This window comes from Numida meleagris, chromosome 4 (assembly GCF_002078875.1).
Source record: "Numida meleagris isolate 19003 breed g44 Domestic line chromosome 4, NumMel1.0, whole genome shotgun sequence".
Lineage (NCBI taxonomy): Eukaryota > Metazoa > Chordata > Aves > Galliformes > Numididae > Numida > Numida meleagris.
The window spans coordinates 21,699,467-21,717,373 of record NC_034412.1 but is presented as its reverse complement, the minus strand read 5'-3'; the positions used below and the strand labels follow the sequence as shown (position 1 = coordinate 21,717,373).

The window sequence follows — 17,907 nt, the reverse complement described above, 5'->3', positions numbered from 1 at the left end:
GACCCGCACAGCGCTGGGAGTCGTGATGCAGCCGTGCTCTCCTCTGCGTAAGCGTCACGGAGCAGCCCCTTCTGGCCTGGAGTGCAGTGTTTGGAGAAAGCGACCCTTTGAGTCTTCGTTACACTTCCACGGCGCGAGATCAGAAATCGCCCCGTTTACCATCATTCTAGAGAAGATAAAAAGGACATACAGCCACAACGTCTTGGTTCGATGGGGCCGAGCGGGCGTGGGCACGGGAACGAACCCAGCCACAGCCCGCCCGCCGCGCACAGCCGCGGCCCCGCCAGGCCGTGTCCCTGCGTCTGTGCGCGGCACTGTGTCCCTCCGGCCGTGGGTCGCGGCCCAGCCGGGGCGGCGCGGCAGGCTGACGTCAGGGCGGGGCTGGCACTGCCCGCCGGCGGAGCGGGGCGCTGCCGGGAGCGGGGCGGCGGCGGCGGCAGGTAAGGGCGGCCGGGGAGGGGGCGTCCTGGTCCCGTTGGGTGTGGCGGGGGGCTGCGTGCCGTGTCCCGGCATCCCGGAGGTCGGGGGCCGGGGCGGCGCGGCCCGGGGCCTGGGCCTCCCGGGGACGCGGCGGGAAAGCGGGGCGCTCCGGCCGGGGGGCGCGGGGCTGCGGAGTGGAGCGTCCTGGGACGCGCTCCTGGGGCGCCGAGGACGAGCTGGTGCTCATCGGAGCTGCGCGGCTTTCAGTAGGACCAGGCGCTGGCAAAACACGCACAAGGCCTGCGGTTCGCTAGGTGCGGAGTCAGGAAGTTCCCGACATAGAAAGCTTTGTTCGTTGTAAAGGGGAGCATCAGTCGGGGGAGGCTTGAACGCCGCTGAGGCTGAGGTTGTGTGGGTCTGTAGCTGGTGCTGTGGGAAGGCGGTGGTAGCGGGCAGCCCGGCACTGCGGTGCGCGGCAGCTCCGTGCGGCCGCAGCCCGTCCGCCTGCGCCGATCCGCGTTGCTGCAGTCTGACGACTGCACCCGGCACCGCAGCAATGGCCAGCTGCACGAAGGCCTTCGCTGGATTCGGAGTTCCTTTTTCCCACCAGCCAGCTGGGTTTGGGAGCAAGAAGTCGACTGGAATAAGTTGCTGTGTTCTATGTGAGGGAGGAAAAGGAGAAGCAGGGAGCAGCCCCACACCTTTGCCGTGTTTGCCCTTGTGCTCGGTGAAGGGCATTCTAGCTCTGGAAACTCATTTAAACATAGTGTAGGCTGAATGTAACACTGCGTTGGACTTCAAGTAAGTGCTTGTGCTTAGAAAGGATCAGACAAGAATATCAAATTATTTTTGCACCTCCTACTTCGGTGCTGACAATCTGCTCAGTCTCATTCATTGCCCTCTATCCGGAGCAGAAGTTTGGGCCGCTGAAATTCTGTGTTGGGAGAAAGCAGTCCGTGCATCTGAGATTACACACGGGGTGCGGTTCAGCTGCAGAGGCCTCTTTGGAGCCCTCACTAATCGCAAGATGGCCTGCAACGTGAGATTTGGATTGTAAGGCACAATGTAATCTTCAGTTCATCAAGAGAGAGTTTTTCTTCTTCGTTTCTTTCTCCTTTTGTGTCTAAGTTATATCTAATTATGCTGTTGTATAACAGAGTAGGTTTAAAGGCAGCAGCAAACATTCTGTAGCCTAACCTAGCACTTGCAGCCAAACAGAAGCTTGTGCAAGTTTTTATTGGCTCTTACACTATTAAAAGGCCTCTGTAGATACACTGGGATTTCACCTGGAAGATGTGGAAGCACCACCAGAGACACTCATTCCTGTGAAAAGGAAGTGCAAGAAGAGAGTTTCCTTGTGAGGGAAATGTAGGGGGAGAGGAGCATTTAGTGGGACAGCACAAGAAGGAGGCTCAGGCCCTTTGTCTACTTGGAGGAATAAATTGGTCCCAAGTTCTGAAATTCCCCTTCTGTAGCCCAGTGACAGCAGCATGCTCTGAGCAGGACCTGGTGACTAGGATTCCAGCAGGACAGGAGTTTCACGCTCCTCTTCATTGGGCTGTCAGCTGAATGTTTGTTTTCCCAGCAAGCTGATACAAAAACCAATACTAAGCCGTTTGCGTTGGAGTTTCAACCTTAGCTACAGGTGGTTCTCACTATCACGCAGCAGCCTGAGCTGCACACGGCATTCCTTCAGTATGAAATCCTGCCGGCCATTGTCTTTAGTTGTATGCTACAGTCTTTGCCTAGCAAGAGTGATACCTTGTCCATAAATTCAGGGCTTTCAGCAAGTAATGCAAACTCCTCAGCAAAACTGACATTCTTCTGGGAAAGTTCTTGCTCCTGGATAAGAAGGCCATCTGGAGCCTAAAAAGCACAGACTCAACACTCCACCAGCTCAGAGGAGGTAAAACGTACCCTGCTAGGGCTGATAATAGGTGCCACAACAATGTTGAAGTGCCTATAAAAAACATAGTCAACAGCCATATTTTTTGTAAATAAGTTTCTGACTTTAAACACATCCCTTACCTGGAAGGAGATCCTCTGGCAATCAAACCTCATGCTGCTACAAGAGGAATGTTACATGACAAGTTTAAGCATCTGCCTCTCCTATTGGCATTACAAGCCCCTCTAGTAATTTCCAGAAAAAGCCAGCCTTGTCAAGAAGGGCCTAAGACTGCTTCCATTCTTGCTGTTCTAGTTCAGTCCAGATAGTTGTGTTTTCATTAGTCTCCTCTAGAACAATAGTCAGAACACCACTATGCTAAAAAGTAAAAGCTTTTCCTCCAGCACATTCGATGTCTGGTCTGTTTCCTTTAGCTTGCTCGCACATAGTGGCAGAATGCTGAATGTCAGGTGTGATAGCTTGGATTTAATGTGGGTCTTTCCTAGGCCATTTCAAGCTTCATTTAAAAGTTGAGGAGAAATGAGAATGTTACTTTATGGGCTTAACTTTTACTTATTTAAATTCATCTTGGAGGGAGCTGGTGATGATCTGGAAGACATACAAGTCAAAAAACAGCTTTCTCTTTCCTGTTCAAGGTTAAACTGTTTCAGCTTTTGTTTTGGCTGGACTTTGAATCAGTGAATGAAAAAAAATAGAAAGGGAAGCACAGAGAAAGGAAGGGAGAGTGTTTGGTAACTGGAGACAGCAGGATGAAAGGAGCACAGGTATATCAAGGAAACAATTTGTAAAGCAGGTGGCAGTGAGTCAGGAAGCAGTCATGGGTTTGTCTCTTCCCTGTGTTGCAACAGTGTTTTTTGTAAACTTATGCTTTTCCCATTTAAACTGAATAGTGTTCTCTGAGTCACATCAGATTGCATGCTTGTTCTACTCGCTAAGATCTAGAATACTAGTTGGGCCTTAGTGAGGATCTTCAGATGAGATCTGTCTTCTCTATCTGCAGTACTAGCAGAATGCACCATGATATTCTAACTTGACATGCCTCTTTCTAATACGCCACTGTGAAATACTGATGACTGCTTCCACTTCCTTCCTCTTCTGTCCACCAGATAAAGCAACAATGGCATTTGTGAAGAGTGGCTGGCTGCTCCGGCAAAGTAAGTCATGGCCTCTTACCTCCTTTTCTCCCCACTGTGTCTAACACCTTCAAAAAACATTACAACAACTCAGTCATTCCCAGGTATTATTTCTTAAAACTAACAGGTTTCTAGGTCTGTGGGTTGTTGTCCTCATTTTTTGACTGTAGGACACTTCACAAAGGGACCTATCATGGCCACATTTCCATGTTACCTTTGGGTGTACTAGTGGGAAACAGTGTATATCGCATCTGAGGTATCTGACTGTCCTGCTTCAGACGCTGCTCTGTAATTAGCGTTATGTAAGTGGAGACTTGGAAACTTTGCCTGACACCTTACATTAATGTCTTCAATTAGTCGTGCCCTCTGCTTGTTCTTGCAGCAGGATAGAATTAAAGCACCAGGTTATGCCCTTAATATACACTCAGTTGCAACTTAGAGTAGTAGATGAAATATGGAACTTGATTCTGTAATGTTCTAAAGCAGGAATATGGTAGGACAGGATTTTGCCTGGAGCCTGAGAGGCAAACTTTGTCCTTTGAGGCAACTGGGAAGGATATCTTGGTTTTATTTTTATTAACTTTAAGACACAAATACTTTCTAATATATGCCTTCAAAAGCGACTGTTTGATTTTAAAGGCACTATTTTGCGGCGCTGGAAGAAGAACTGGTTTGACCTATGGTCTGATGGCCGTTTAATATTCTATGATGATCAGAATCGCCATGATATAGAAGATAAAATCCACATGCGAATCCATTGCATCAACCTCAGAGAGGGGAATGAATGTCGAGGTAATAATGAAACCTTTGGAATTTGTGTACTGGGAGATTTTTTAAACCTCAGTGCCTGCTCAGTGTACCGTTTATAACATTACTTGTGCAGAAGTAAACATGCCTACAAAGTGGGCAGCTCTATTTTCTTAAAGGAAAAAAAAAGAGCCACAAGAACTCTCCAACTACTAAATTCCCTTATATATGTTCGTGGGGTGATATCACCATGTGATAGATTAGGTTTGGGCTTGGTACTTCCTTTTATAACTCAATTAAGGCAGTGTAACTTAGATGCCTGTGGCAAGCTTGCATGCAAGATCAGGATGTTTGCAGTAGGCTTGTGTGTTTGATCATAGAGCATTACTGGTGAAATTACAGTGCTGGCTGGAGGGAGAGTTGGGATGCAAAATGGGAAACCTTAGCAGATTTTTTTCAGGCGTTACTAAGTTCACCTCTGGCATTCATTAGTATACCTGATGTGCACCAGTAAAGGACAGCAGTGTTAGAGAGTACTTACTGCTAGGTACAGTTTGGTTTTGCTGTAAGACACTTGCATTTATTAAGAGTGATGTTCAGAGCTAGTTACCTTCAGGACATGTTCTAAAGAGAGCAAGTTATGTCCTACTTTAAGTTGTTTTGGTGTCATGGAAAGCAGCTACAGTTGGCCAGTTTATTTTGTCCAGAGTTTTGAGTAAGCTATCGCCCTTCTTATAAATGGGATCCTGAAATTCTGGTTATAGATACTTCTTATCTCTTTTTTTTCCCCAACTCAGATTTCCAACCTCCAGAGGGAAAGCAGAGAGACTGTTTATTGCAGATTGTTTGTCGTGATGGAAAGACCATCAACCTCTGTGCAGAAAGTGCGGATGATTGTTTGTAAGTCCGCCAAATAATATTATTCTTGCTACTTCTTCCTCTTTTGTCTTTTTTTTCCTCTCTCTCCTTACTTACTGTCCTTCAGGTTTTCAGAGACATATTTCAAGAAAATTTTTAAGCAGGATTTCAGTTACAAAAAACATAGCTCTTCTATAAGTTGTCTAACTCACATAGATGTAGTTCTTGCAAACTAACTGCAAGTTTAGTCACTGAAAACAGTGGAGGGTGAGAGGAGTAAAAGCATCTTACTAATATGGCTAGTGCAAAACATTGTGAACAGATTGTATTTTCACTTCTGTCCTTCTTAAAGTAGTCTGTGACCCTGCCTAGCCCAAGGATGTCCCAGTCATTAAAAAGAATAGTACTCCAGAATTGTGACCGTGGCTATGTTTCTATCACCAGTGTTTGCGAAGTATGTGTGGTTATATGGCACGCTGTCAGCCATACAGCATAGGAGTATCTATGTGAAGTGCGTGTGCCTTCTGTTCAAACTGCTGTTAGACCTGCCTTCTCTAGTTAGCACAGATGCAACTCTTCAGCAAGGAGATAGAACTTCTCTGGTGCATCTCTACCCATTATTTTATCCTAAGCATAGCTACATATCACTTGCCTGTTGGGCTTGCAGTGAAGGCCTTCAGATGTCTTCCTTGTCGTGGTCCTTTTCTTGTTACTTCTCACTCCATCTCAGCTCTGCAAAGGAAATGATTATTTTTCAATCTTGGTGTAACAATTTGGTGCATTCGTTTTACTGTATTGTTAGGCTTTGACACGATGTATCTGAAACTCTGCTCCTGCATTACCTCGAGTTCCTAACATAGTTTTCTTCATAGTACTAAAAAGAAAAAGTGGCATTAATTTTTCTCACTGTTCCACTAAACAATTTTTTTTTTGTCAGGGCATGGAAAATTGCTCTTCAGGATGCCAGAACAAACACAGTAAGTGTATTACCTGGACTTTATACTGAAAACCTCTACTAGAGGGTTATGAACATGATTAAAGCTTATAGGTTGTGAGAAGAATGATCCTCTGGATCACCAGCACATCATCCTTGCAGTCAAAGCCAGGCAAATACGGACTGGATGGAAGTGAATGATTTCTGAGAGTGATTTCTCTGAGTGGGAGTGAATGTTTGGGAAGCTAGTCTGTAAAGGAAGTGTGCACTGAGGCTTTATGCAAAAAGTAAATCTGTAACCAGTAAAAATGGACTTTCTTTTCCTTCTATCTGTGGCCTACCAAGTGCTAAAGGAAACTTACTGTCAGTGTACTACACTTTTGACCTAAAGAGGAAGGTGTTTCTAATGTAGATCCATTACACTGCAGGATGGCTCTTGGCAGAGAGCAAGAGGTGCTTGGAAGGAAGTGTAGGTATGCCAAGGAGTACATTACCTCTGCATCAGCACGCTAGCTGTGATTAGTAAAGAGGTCAGAAACCAGAAGAATTTCTCTGTGAGTCATAGAGCTCACTGGAGAATGGTATCTTCTGGGTATTGTTAATATCTTCTTACTCCAGACTGCCTTCCAGAATGCTTTTTAGCACTGTCTGTCCTTAGATGACTAGACTGAACCAGCCTGAGATGTTTCAGTTTCTTGGGAAAATGCTGTGTTTTGAAGAAGCTTGTTTCAGTCTTTGATGGGTCACATTAACATTGCATCTCCACTGACACATCTGTCATATGATAGAACTTAGATGCGTAGATGCCTGAAGTGAACACTTGTCATTGCAAAACTATTCTGGACTCAATTGCCTGAGTGCAGCTATGTTATACTGCCTCATTTTGTTAAATGAGAAGTTAAGGAATTTTTCTCATGCAGAGGACACAGTACTCATAATCTGTCTGCTCTAGTTTTAGAGGATTTATCTTGTTACATGTGAGACAGTGATGCCTGGTTTCAGGAGCATTGGTTTTTCACGTACCTGATGCTATACCAGATGGAATTCGAAACCTGCCAGTGCCTCAGCTTTTTCAGCCAAGGCAGACCTCCGCCACTGAAAGTAGGGCAGGTAGCTGTCTGCACAAGATATACATGAAATTAGTACTTTCCAAAGCTTTTACAGCTCTCCAGCTCTCCAGCTTGAACTTGGCCAGGGAATTGGATTTGAGTCCATCTGCAGGTGTCTGATACAGCTTTCAAAAATGCAAAGCCTCTAGCAGTGCCTCATAACTTCACTGGAATAACCAGATGATCATCCTAGCTTTGAGAACTACGTTACTTAAAGATGTTTGCAGGCTTAAGTCATATGCTTGTATAGAGTTTCCTGTAGCAAAACAATACATTTACTGCTGAGATGTGAACACTTGCAGAGCTTCATCTCATGTGATGGAAATACCTGCCTCTTAATATAGTGCTTTCAACAGTGTGTTTCAAACAATTCTTAGAATCTCTACCATAAGTTTACCCTAGGATATGGCCATAATATACCATCAAAAGTCTTTCTGTAGTCCAGTTTGAAGAGCTGATAGGAACATTCTCTGTTGAGCTATTAAAGCACTTATTTGTACATTCAAAAAAGGGAGCTGTTTCTTTCTTGAGATAAGTCACAAAGAGCATCACTGTAAACTTCATGTATTAGGGGCAAGAACACATCTTTACATAATCATCTGTAGAGAGCTCTTTGAAGATGGATTCAGGTAAGTTATCACCTTTGCTTTGAGGATGCCTTCAAAAAGGGCCAAAAATATATGTAGCATTTGAAAGGTAAATCCTTGAAAAACAACCCTCAAACCTCTAGATTTAAACCTCTCTGACTGCATTTCTTTTTCATTTTCCTCATGGCCAGAAGGTGACAGGTAGCTAAGAAGTTCTGCTAAAATGTGCAGGTGATACTGTTGGCTGCCACATTTGTTTCCTTTATCTGCTCTTGCAGAACTTGCTGACACTATGCTAGGGTGCCAGGAAGCAGTTAGCTTAATTGTGAACACTTTTTTTTAATCTGAAAACTGAGGGTGAACGTGATGGTAACTTCTAAAACTGAAATGATGAAAAGAGGGAAGGAATCTGTGTGCGTGCATGCACACATACGGGTAAGAAATATGGACTTGCCTTGTACACACACAAGTAAGAAATTGTACTGCTCCTTCCAGTATTGATGCGTCTGTGGTCTCCCAGTAGGTCTGCTCTCCAGGTAGTTTCTTGTTGCATGTCTTTACAAGGCACTCTCTGCTTTCTTAACATGCATCAGATCTAAATGTTACTCTTGGGGTCATTAAGTTTTAATCCCCTTCCTCCTCTAATTGGCTGTCTGCATGAAAAGGTGTTGACTGCTATCTTTCCATGTTGTTCAGGGCTACGTGGGATCTGATGTGATGTATGACGAGACAGCAATTTCCTCAGCACCTCCTCCCTATACAGCTTATGCTACACCGTCACCTGAGGTAAGGGTTGCAGTTGGGATGCATTAAAATAAGTGAGGTAGCAGAAGCAGCCATCCTTCAAGCACCCAGACTGTACTCCAAAAGTGCTGTGTTTGACAGATAGATCCAGCTTTAAGGTTTGTACAAATGGACAGTGGGAATGAGGCACTAACAATATTCTCCCTCCTATTTGAACAGATTTCCTTTGAAAGGGATAAGGCAGATTTGGCTAGGAGATATGTAAAGGGATGGGTGCTCAGTGAACTTGGAAAATAAATTTTCTTAGAGGGAAGGAGTTATTTGGTTAATCTTGAAAAATCTTGGTCATGCAGCCCATTGTGCGAGCACTGAAAGAGTGTAAATTCAGGAGTTTTAAAAATAGAATTTAATGACTGGAGCTGTCACTTTTAACACACACAAAAAATTGTTGTATACTGGATGTCATAGCAACAAAGTAACTCTAGCTCCTGGGTGCAGGGTTGTTCTGCTCTGGAGGAGGAACAGAATGGGGGCTGAAGCAGAGCACATTGTTGATTCTGGATGTTCTTTGTGCAGTGATGCACAAAGTTGCTGTTTGGGATAGCACTACTTGTTGCACCATACATGCTCTGCTCCAGCCCCTTACTGCTCAGGACTAGATGTGGTTACTGGGAGCTGTATTAGGGCTAGTGCTGGGCTTACTCCTTTGGAGAACAAAACTGCCTCCAAAAGAAATGCCTACAGAGTGTTGGTCTTGAATCTGATGTTTACTTGCTGTGTGGCAGAGGAAAGATGGCTGGAGTTTTCTGAGATCGGCAGCTGCCTACCTGGCACTTCTGAGCATTCCAGAGGGCTGTCATTGGCATGAGGGCAGAGAGGAAGCTGGGAGGGCTGCTGTGGCTTGGCCTGACAAGCCAGGCCCTGCCTCTAACACTCACCATTCAGGAAGGGTGGAAAGTGGTTGCTGCTTAGAAGCATTTACTTTTCAAGCAGCTGTTCTGAATCCTTTCCAGGGAATAGTCTAGGTCAGTGCAGACTGGATATTTCAATGAACCTCAAACTGCATTAGAAATGAGGGAGAATTGAACAAAGTGCATAGTTGGAAACATGACAAAGAATACTTTTGTAATGGACATTTTGGACATTTTTTAATTTCACCAGGTCTATGGCTATGGCTACGGTCAGTACCATGGTGCATATCCCACTATGGGTCCTCAAGTCTTCTATGCCTCCAGTAGACAAGCCTATGATGTTCCCTACCAGTATCCATACCAAGGTAATCACTATCAACCATGTTCTCTGCCTTCATGGAGAAGCTTTATCCTTTTAATGTTGGAGAAGCCTCAGTAATGGACACTGGGGGCTGGGTTCAGATACTGCATTTTCAAGTTCCTTTACCACCTCCTGCACAACAGTGGTAGAAAGAAATCTGTCTTCTAACTGCAACCAAAGTCCCCTTGCCCTTTCACAATAAATTGAGCTCAATGAAATTTGTATTAAGTGATCTAATGCCCCAAATGTGATCGCAGTGTATTTAAATTACTTTACAAACTCTTTTCAAAGCACACAGAACTCTTTAACTGCAATAGTCAGCACATTTTCTAAGGAAAAATAGGAGAGTGAGAGCAAGATTAACTCAGCACTCTGTATTGGGTGAGATGGAAATTTTGATTCATCTGTCACTTATTTTATTTGTGGCTTAATTTTTACCAACACTTATGTCCAGCTATGACCCTGGAATTAAATGAAAAAGTTCCAAGGGTAGCTTTGTTCTCAAAGCATTTTCTGTTTGCTGGGATTGCTGTAAATAAGTATATTTAGCCTTGCATAGTCTTCTGTAGCTCCCAGTCATGATAAAAGAGGAAAGAGACAAAAGTTTACGGTATGCTTTTAGCTTAGTTACCTCAATTTAGGCTTATCTTTGCATAGAGAACCCCAGTCCTACAGAATCAGGGGTTTAGCATAGCATGGGTAGTTTACTAAGTGCTTATGCTCTGGCTCCATAAACAAGAATCTTTATTGAGGATTTTTTTTTTTTCACTTTTGAGGGGGATTTTTTTAACCATTTGACAGGTTACTACATTTGCCTTTTCCGGGTTTTTTTTTTTTTTTGTGACAAGGGAGGTGCACCAGCTGAAAGATTCTAAAGCTTTCCTCATCTAAGTTAGTAATGACCTAAGAAGGTACAGATCACACAACCACACGTAGAGTTCTGTAGAACTTGCTCAACTCTGTTGCAAAGCCGGGGTTAATCGGTGGTTTGTTTTTTTTTAAGTCTTAGGTTCTAATTCTTTACTACTGGGCCAATCTTCATCTGAAAAGACATGTGGCAACTGTCACCACGCAACAGATTAGTGCCGAAGTGAAGGCTGAATTGAAGTATTAAGGAGCAATTATAGAGCAAATAACTGATGCATATTTTCTGGCAAACCACTGGCTTAAAAGCTACCAAAGAACTTCACTGTTTGTGTTAATTTCAGGGTTGACTAAATTTTTAGACCCATTTCTTACATTAAACCCACCAACTCTGACGGAATGACGCAAGTCATTCATAGGTTCTTTGGAAATACAGATGCAGGATAATGTTCAGTTTTACATTTGCTATGAGCTTTTCTCTGAGATGTAAACCTTTTATAAGGCTAGGAGTCTTGTTAGGTTCCTGTAATTTTTCTAAAATTATGGTGGCTGAATCCAAAACAGAGATGTTTCTACAATTCTATGATTCTATGTAGTTCACCTTTCTAGCTGATATCATCATAGTGTTCAACAGAAGGAAGAGAGGAAAGGAATGGGCATGTTTTGAAATCCAAATGCATGGTATTATGATCTACATTTCTTCTGCCCTCCTTCTAACAATCTCTTACTGCCTAGGACCATATGGCCAACCCCCTGCAAACCACGTCATCATTCGAGAGCGTTACCGTGACAGTGATGGAGATCTTGCACTAGGCATGCTTGCTGGAGCAGCGACTGGAATGGCTCTGGGATCATTATTCTGGGTCTTCTAGACTACTCATTCCTTATATTTGTAGTTCCAAAAACCTTTATTGTGTGCAATAATATATTGGCAATGTTGTTTACTGTTAAACTTTCAAAAATGCAATAGTTATTTTCTAGTAGTGACATCTTAATAACTGATTCTTAACTGTCCAAAGGAGAGTTTAAAGGCACCAGTAAGTGGCTGGAAAAGGCATATGCTGCTCTTCAACTCTTTTCTGATATACTAGGATCTGTAGGGATAAGGATCAATATGAGCACCAGTGTAACATGGTCACAGTCAGCAGTAACCGTGTGAACAGACTGTTAACATAAACACCAGTAGAAAGAATGGTGTTGGGGTTTTTTGGGGGGTCTAAAATCCAGTCTAAATAGAAGGTTTATAGAAGCCCTGAACTAGCATGTATGTACTACTGGTTTCTAAACATCCCCTGGACAAACATACAGCTCAGCAGAAACTCCCTGGCATTAGGCAGTCTGCCATGCTTAAGGACTTTTAGTTTTTAAGCTTGTCTGCAGACGGTAATGCATTTCCTTGGATAGAATCCTCTGCCTGTCTCTCACACCATCTAGGCAAAGTTATCTGAGCACGCATGAAGTGAACGGCTAAGAAGCAGCAGTAGTCTTTTTTTATTCTCCCAGAAATGTGAATGTCCAGTGGCAAGGAAGACCAGTATTTGTTGTTCCAGCTCCTCTGATCAGGGGAAAGTAATGGATCTTTACCTTCACAAGGGGTCTTCCTTTTCTGTAGAAGTCAGACTCCTCAGACACTGTAACCAACTGTACTGCAGAGGAAGAGGGCATTGTTTGGTATCTCTGCACTTAATGATTGCTGCAGTCTGCAGGAGAACTAACTTGAACAACCTTGTCAGAACCCCTCTGCATGCAGTATTAGTCAAGAGGGAAGACGCAAACAGCACAAGCAGACCATGCAGACAGGAACTTTGAAATCAGCTGCCTTGCCATGGCTAGTGGGTAGTGTCTGCCTCTTCACAGCTTCCAAGGCTTCCTGATCCAGGTTCATTACCTACAACTAGGTTCAAGTGCAGCTGAGGCTGGGTTTGTTCCATGCACACTTCCCCCTCACCTATAGCAGGCTTCTTCTTCCCTTTCATGAATTAGGGAAAACACTCCAGGGAACCTGGTTGGCTTTGCCTTTATGTCTGGTTCCTTACATAGTGTGCTCCTGCAAGCTGCTGTCCTAGCTGTTGTTTGTGTTGTGGCCTGCTTCATTATCCTGTTGTAATCCATGCTGAGCTGTGCTTGGCAGAGGAAGGAAAGCTGAGAAGAAACACACATGGCTTCCTTAATCAGGTAAAAGAGGCAGGGTGCCCAAGATGAATTCTTTATAGTAAGAGTTCTTATTTTTATACTTCCACTTTCAGCTTCCTGTAATCATACTGTTTTAATATGTTAAGGCTTCTTTATATGCTTTCATTCAGAAGGAGATTCATTCCTTTGAGGTTCAGAGGCTTTCAGGTATGTCACGAAAGATGAAAATAAATGCGAATTTGCACCCACATAAATTTAAATCCAGCTCTGACCTTTTTCATTTCACCCTAAAGCTGTTTTGGCTGTATCCTACGTAGTTGAGCAATAGAGGTCTTGGACAAGAATTTGGATAGCAGCCAGGCGGAAGCATTAAATTTTCCTGACTCTTAGGACCATCTCCAACAAACTGAAATAATGGGAAGGAAACAGACATATGTTATCTTGGCTGTATTACTAAATGTGAGCCTAATCCAGGGAATGTAAACTTTCAAGAAACTTAGGCTTAAAGCCATATATCAATGTCCATGCTTGTCCTTTCAAAGATTAATAAAAGGTGCATATGTTCTGTCAGTGGTGTGTACTAAAAGGACTTCACTTGCTGCAGGTTTGAAAGAGAATTAAAGCAAAAGTTTCCAACTGATAATCAAACTCAAAATGAAGGAAGAGTGCTCTACTTAAGTTCTCATAGAGGCCTGGTACCTTTGAGCTCAGAAGGAGATGGTGACTGCCTGGAACTTTGGCGAACAAACACTTCTACAGATTTTAAGTTTTGAGATCATTGATTTTACATCTACAGTGCTGTTTAGTTGTGCTTCACATTATAACCAGATGCAGATTGCTTCCATCTCCTCTTCACCTTCTGTGATATTTAGCTTGTAAGAGGGGAAGGAAATAAAACAATTGAACATAATTCTGATTTCCTTTGAATTTCTTAGTGATTGTGAAAGAATAGCACACAAAGTGAATCAGCTAGTAAGTTCAGAGGGTTATTTTTCCTTTTTTTTTTTTTTTTTTTTTTTAAAAAGAGCTGTTGTGCACGGCAGGAGAACATGTATGTTGTGTTTTCAAGAGCTAACTGTATCTAAGTCCCCAGTTTCTCCAAGTGAAGTACTTAAGATAAAGATATTGGTCTGGAGAAGAGAAGGCTCAGGGGAAACCTTATCGCTCCCTACAACTCCCTGGAAAGAGGTTGTGGCAATGTGGGGGTCGGCCTCTTCTCCCATGTAACAGTGATAGGACGAAAGGGAATGGCCTCAAGTTGTGCCAGGAGAGGTTCAGGTTGGATATAAGAGAAGATTTATTCTCTGAAAGAGTGGTTAGGTGCTTGAATGGGCTGCCCAACAATGTGGCTGTGTCACCGTCCCTGGAGTTGTTCAAGAAACGTGTAGATGTGGTACCGAGGGACATGGTTTAGTGGGGAGATATTGGTGGTAGGTGGATGGTTGGACTGGATGATCTTGGAGGTCTTTTCCAACCTTGGTGATTCTGTAATTCTATTCTTTGATTCTATGAATCAAAGAAAGAAATGATCTACTTTTAAAGTTCCAACTGACTCAAGTTTCCATTAAAAGAAAATACAAATCGATAATTTTCAAAACTGATAAAAATTGTGGACCTAAATATGTGTTTTTTTCTGAATGGTGCTCTTCATGCTGCAGTGATGCCAGTTATACCTATAGAGCACCCAAGCACATGCTTTCCTAGCTGGGGCCTAATACTTCTTAAAGCTATGGGAACCCCACCTCCACTGCAGTGTCACTGTTTTTTGCAATGTATACTATCAGTTAAGGATGACAAAACCTGTTCCACACCAGTAACAGTCTGTTCAGAATTAAATGGCAGGGTGTACAGAGGTCTCAAGTCTACATTCATGTGGAAACTCAAAAACCTTACATAGATAGAGCCAGGCTTCTTGAGAACAGGGTGGAAACACTCATCCCTCTGGTAAGCCAAACCATCTTAAAGAACTGAAGCAGGGCTGCCTGCAAAATTCTTAGTTACATGTGAAAATGTATCAGCTTCTGCTGCTTAAAGGTGAGGGTCTGAGGAGCTAGCCTCTGTGAGAGGGTAAGGGTTTAGGAGTGAGGATTCAATAGGTGAAGATTCAACCAGTCAAGCAAGTTGAACAAAGGCAAGAATACACACCTGTTTTCCTCAAATGTGTCTGTGTCTTCTCCTCCTCATGATAGGACTAAGAGATATATATATATATATCATGGAGGGTAACATACAGCAAATGCTTTTTTTCCCCCATTCTAGATCCTCCTCATTTTTGCACACTACCATAAATGCTGCTTTTCCTATACATCCTTATTAATTTTTAGCAAAATATCATTAGCAATAAAAATCATATTTAAGTGTGTCTTGTCTTTATGGCTGATTATTCTAATAGTTCTCATTTAGGTATTCTGTAGATGACTATGTTTTTTTCCGTAGTCAGCTTACAGGATGTTTCCATTGCAAGGTGGTCAGCAAACAGTGCCATGATTCATTCTGTGCCCCTCCAGTCTTTCCTGAGGAGTTACAAGGGCCAGCAAAATGGTAGCAAAATGCACTCGGAGAACTGCAGCTGCTGGAGCTGAGCAGGGAGCATGGGAAATCCCGCCAAGCCTGCTTCAGCTGACAAGCTGTTTATGATAAAGTCACAGGGTTTTTCTTTTGCTGAAGTGAAGGCGTATTTGGGTTCACTTCATTCTGCCAAGCTAGCAGATGGGCTGGCTTTGTGCTAAGTAGGCAGCTATCGCACTTAGAAGGCTTCGTCCCCTGAAACTGGAGTGTCCGCCATGACCAGCTGACAAAGAAAGGGAAAACAGAGGCAGACACCTTTGCACTTACTACTTAATAGAGATGATGCCATATCTGTGAAACCAGCAAAGTAACTGCACTAACTCCACTATACTGAGATTAGAATTAAGGCCTATTTCTTTTTTTAATGGAGTTGAAGGCTTTGCCTCAGAAATGCTTAATCTCAGATATATGCAGTGCTGATCCAGATTTACCATTTGACACCGTTATCAAATCAACAGATTTGTACTGTTTAGTACTGAAATAAGCAGCTTGAAGCACAGATGTTGCTGTGGGCAAAATGCTGCTGGTTGCTCCCTTGGTATTTTCTGTTTATATATTGCTGTTTGTGGAGTTGGGCACAATCAATACATTTGTGTAGGCAAAGACACAACATGACCACAGTAACTCCACTACCTAAAAGCAGAATGGGAACTAAACTTGTATTTGTGAGAAGGACCACAGCACACTGTGAAGCACTACCCTTGCTTTCTGCACATTTTGCTTTTATTGTCTGAGAAGTGGTGTTTTGTTAGCCGCTAATCTGGGAATGGAAGCAGAACTGCTGTTTCAGCCAATCAGCTGACAGAAGAGAATGTGTTCCTTTTCTCCCCAGCTTGCTGTGCTGGCTCTTCTTATTTTACTGGTGCTTGGTTGCACCTGATATATTCACCAGCCTGAGCATGCTGTGTTGCACATTCACCCTGCCCACCAGAAAAAGGCAGTGAGCTGAATCTGCTATGCAGGGCTTAGCTGCTCCACACTGCTGTGCTCCCTAACAGACATACAGCTTGGAGAACAGGCTCTGCCTCTGATACTACTTTCCTTTCTACTGCACCGCCTGTCCTGTTTGTGGCCCCTAATTATGACAAGAGTAATTAATCCAGGCTGCATTCCTACAGGTCCTTCTCACGTGTTGCAACTGAGATGTGTGGAACTTTGCAGAAGTGGGAGCTGTTCTGCCATGTCTGTGAAACTGGAAGGTTCCTTCCCTATGTTTTCAGCACCTACTAGCTATAAATAAGAGCTTGGAACAACAGATTGACATTAACGTACTGGATTGGAGGCTTCTGATTGATTACCACAGGTTATCTCATCAGCTTTCAGAGTTTCCAAGGCACCTCCAAAAGGCTCCAGACTCACCAGGCAAATAAATGCTCCCAATGTATCTGATAACAGCCTTGCAGTATATGAAGGGGAACTACAGGAAAGAAGGGGACCCACTCTTTAGTAGGTCTGTGGTGACAGAACAAAGGGAAATGGCTTCAAGCTCAAAGAGGGGAGATTTAGGTTGGATATAAGAAAAAAGTCTTTTACAGTGAGGGCAATGAAGCACTGGCACAAGTTGCCCAGAGATGTGGTGGATGTCTTGTCCCTGGAGACTTTCAAGGCCAGGGTGGACCAGGCCCTGGGCAACCTGATCCAGCTGTGGTGCCCTGTTCAGTGCAGGGGAGTTGGAGTAGATGGCCTTTAGAGGTTCCTTCCAACTCTAAGAATACTATGATTCTATCTGCGTTAAGAATTTAAAGCCGAAGATGCAATCGACGATGAAGTGACGTGCAGGTTGTGTAAGGTTTAGACCGGCATTACCAGGCTGAATCTGACTGAACGCGGCGGAGCGTCGCTGACACCCGCACCGCCTGATAGGCGGACGTCGCGGCCCTGCGCCCTGCACGCAGCGGCCGCCAGAGGGCGCCGTGTGACCGCCCATGGCGGAGCCAGGACGCGCTGCTCCCCGCGTTCTACCGGCGCCCTCCTGGGCGGCTGCGCTCACCCGCACCGTCCTGTTCCTTCCTACACGAGCACCTCCTGGGTAGCGCACTCCAAAAATCGAGAATAGCAGGGAGCATGGGAAATCCCGCCAAGCCTGCAGCTGCCCCACCAGCACCTCCCCTCACTGCCCTCAGAGCCGCAGGGTCCCATAGCATTTTCTTCCGCTGGTTACAAACCTGCCAGCATTCTCTCAGCCCTCACGTGAGCTCCGCCATGCTCCTGCCTCACAAATAACAATCTGGGATAATGATAATGCTCATATTCACGCTCAGCAGAACCCGGCAGGGCTGCAGCCTCTGCAAGGCATCATTTTCCAACTCTGCTGCTGATCAAAAGCCATTTTTCATGGGAATGCTCAGTGACATTATTCTAATGAAAGGCCGTTTCTATGCCAAATTTCCATGCTCAAATCCCTAGCTGCTTCAGCTGACAAGCTGTTTATGATAAAGTCACAGGGTTTTTCTTTTGCTGAAGTGAAGGCGTATTTGGGTTCACTTCATTCTGCCAAGCTANCTGCTTCAGCTGACAAGCTGTTTATGATAAAGTCACAGGGTTTTTCTTTTGCTGAAGTGAAGGCGTATTTGGGTTCACTTCATTCTGCCAAGCTAGCAGATGGGCTGGCTTTGTGCTAAGTAGGCAGCTA

General features: G+C 44.0%; 1 protein-coding gene across 1 annotated transcript; it reads left to right on the top strand.

Moving 5' to 3' along the window:
- Positions 330-13,617, top strand: PLEKHB2 (pleckstrin homology domain containing B2). The gene is made up of 8 exons (XM_021397329.1): positions 330-440; positions 3,433-3,480; positions 4,099-4,251; positions 5,004-5,106; positions 6,002-6,041; positions 8,391-8,480; positions 9,600-9,714; positions 11,310-13,617. Exons 2-8 carry the CDS (start codon positions 3,444-3,446, stop codon positions 11,444-11,446), a joined length of 675 nt encoding a protein of 224 aa, XP_021253004.1. The 5' UTR covers positions 330-440; positions 3,433-3,443; the 3' UTR covers positions 11,447-13,617.

Coding starts and splice junctions, on each gene's coding strand:
- PLEKHB2 (XM_021397329.1), top strand. CDS start 3,444: ATGGCATTTGTGAAGAGTGGCTGGCTGCTCCGGCAAA. Junction 4,252..5,003: donor AGAGGGGAATGAATGTCGAG/GTAATAATGAAA, acceptor TCCCCAACTCAG/ATTTCCAACCTCCAGAGGGA. Junction 5,107..6,001: donor GAAAGTGCGGATGATTGTTT/GTAAGTCCGCCA, acceptor TTTTTTTGTCAG/GGCATGGAAAATTGCTCTTC.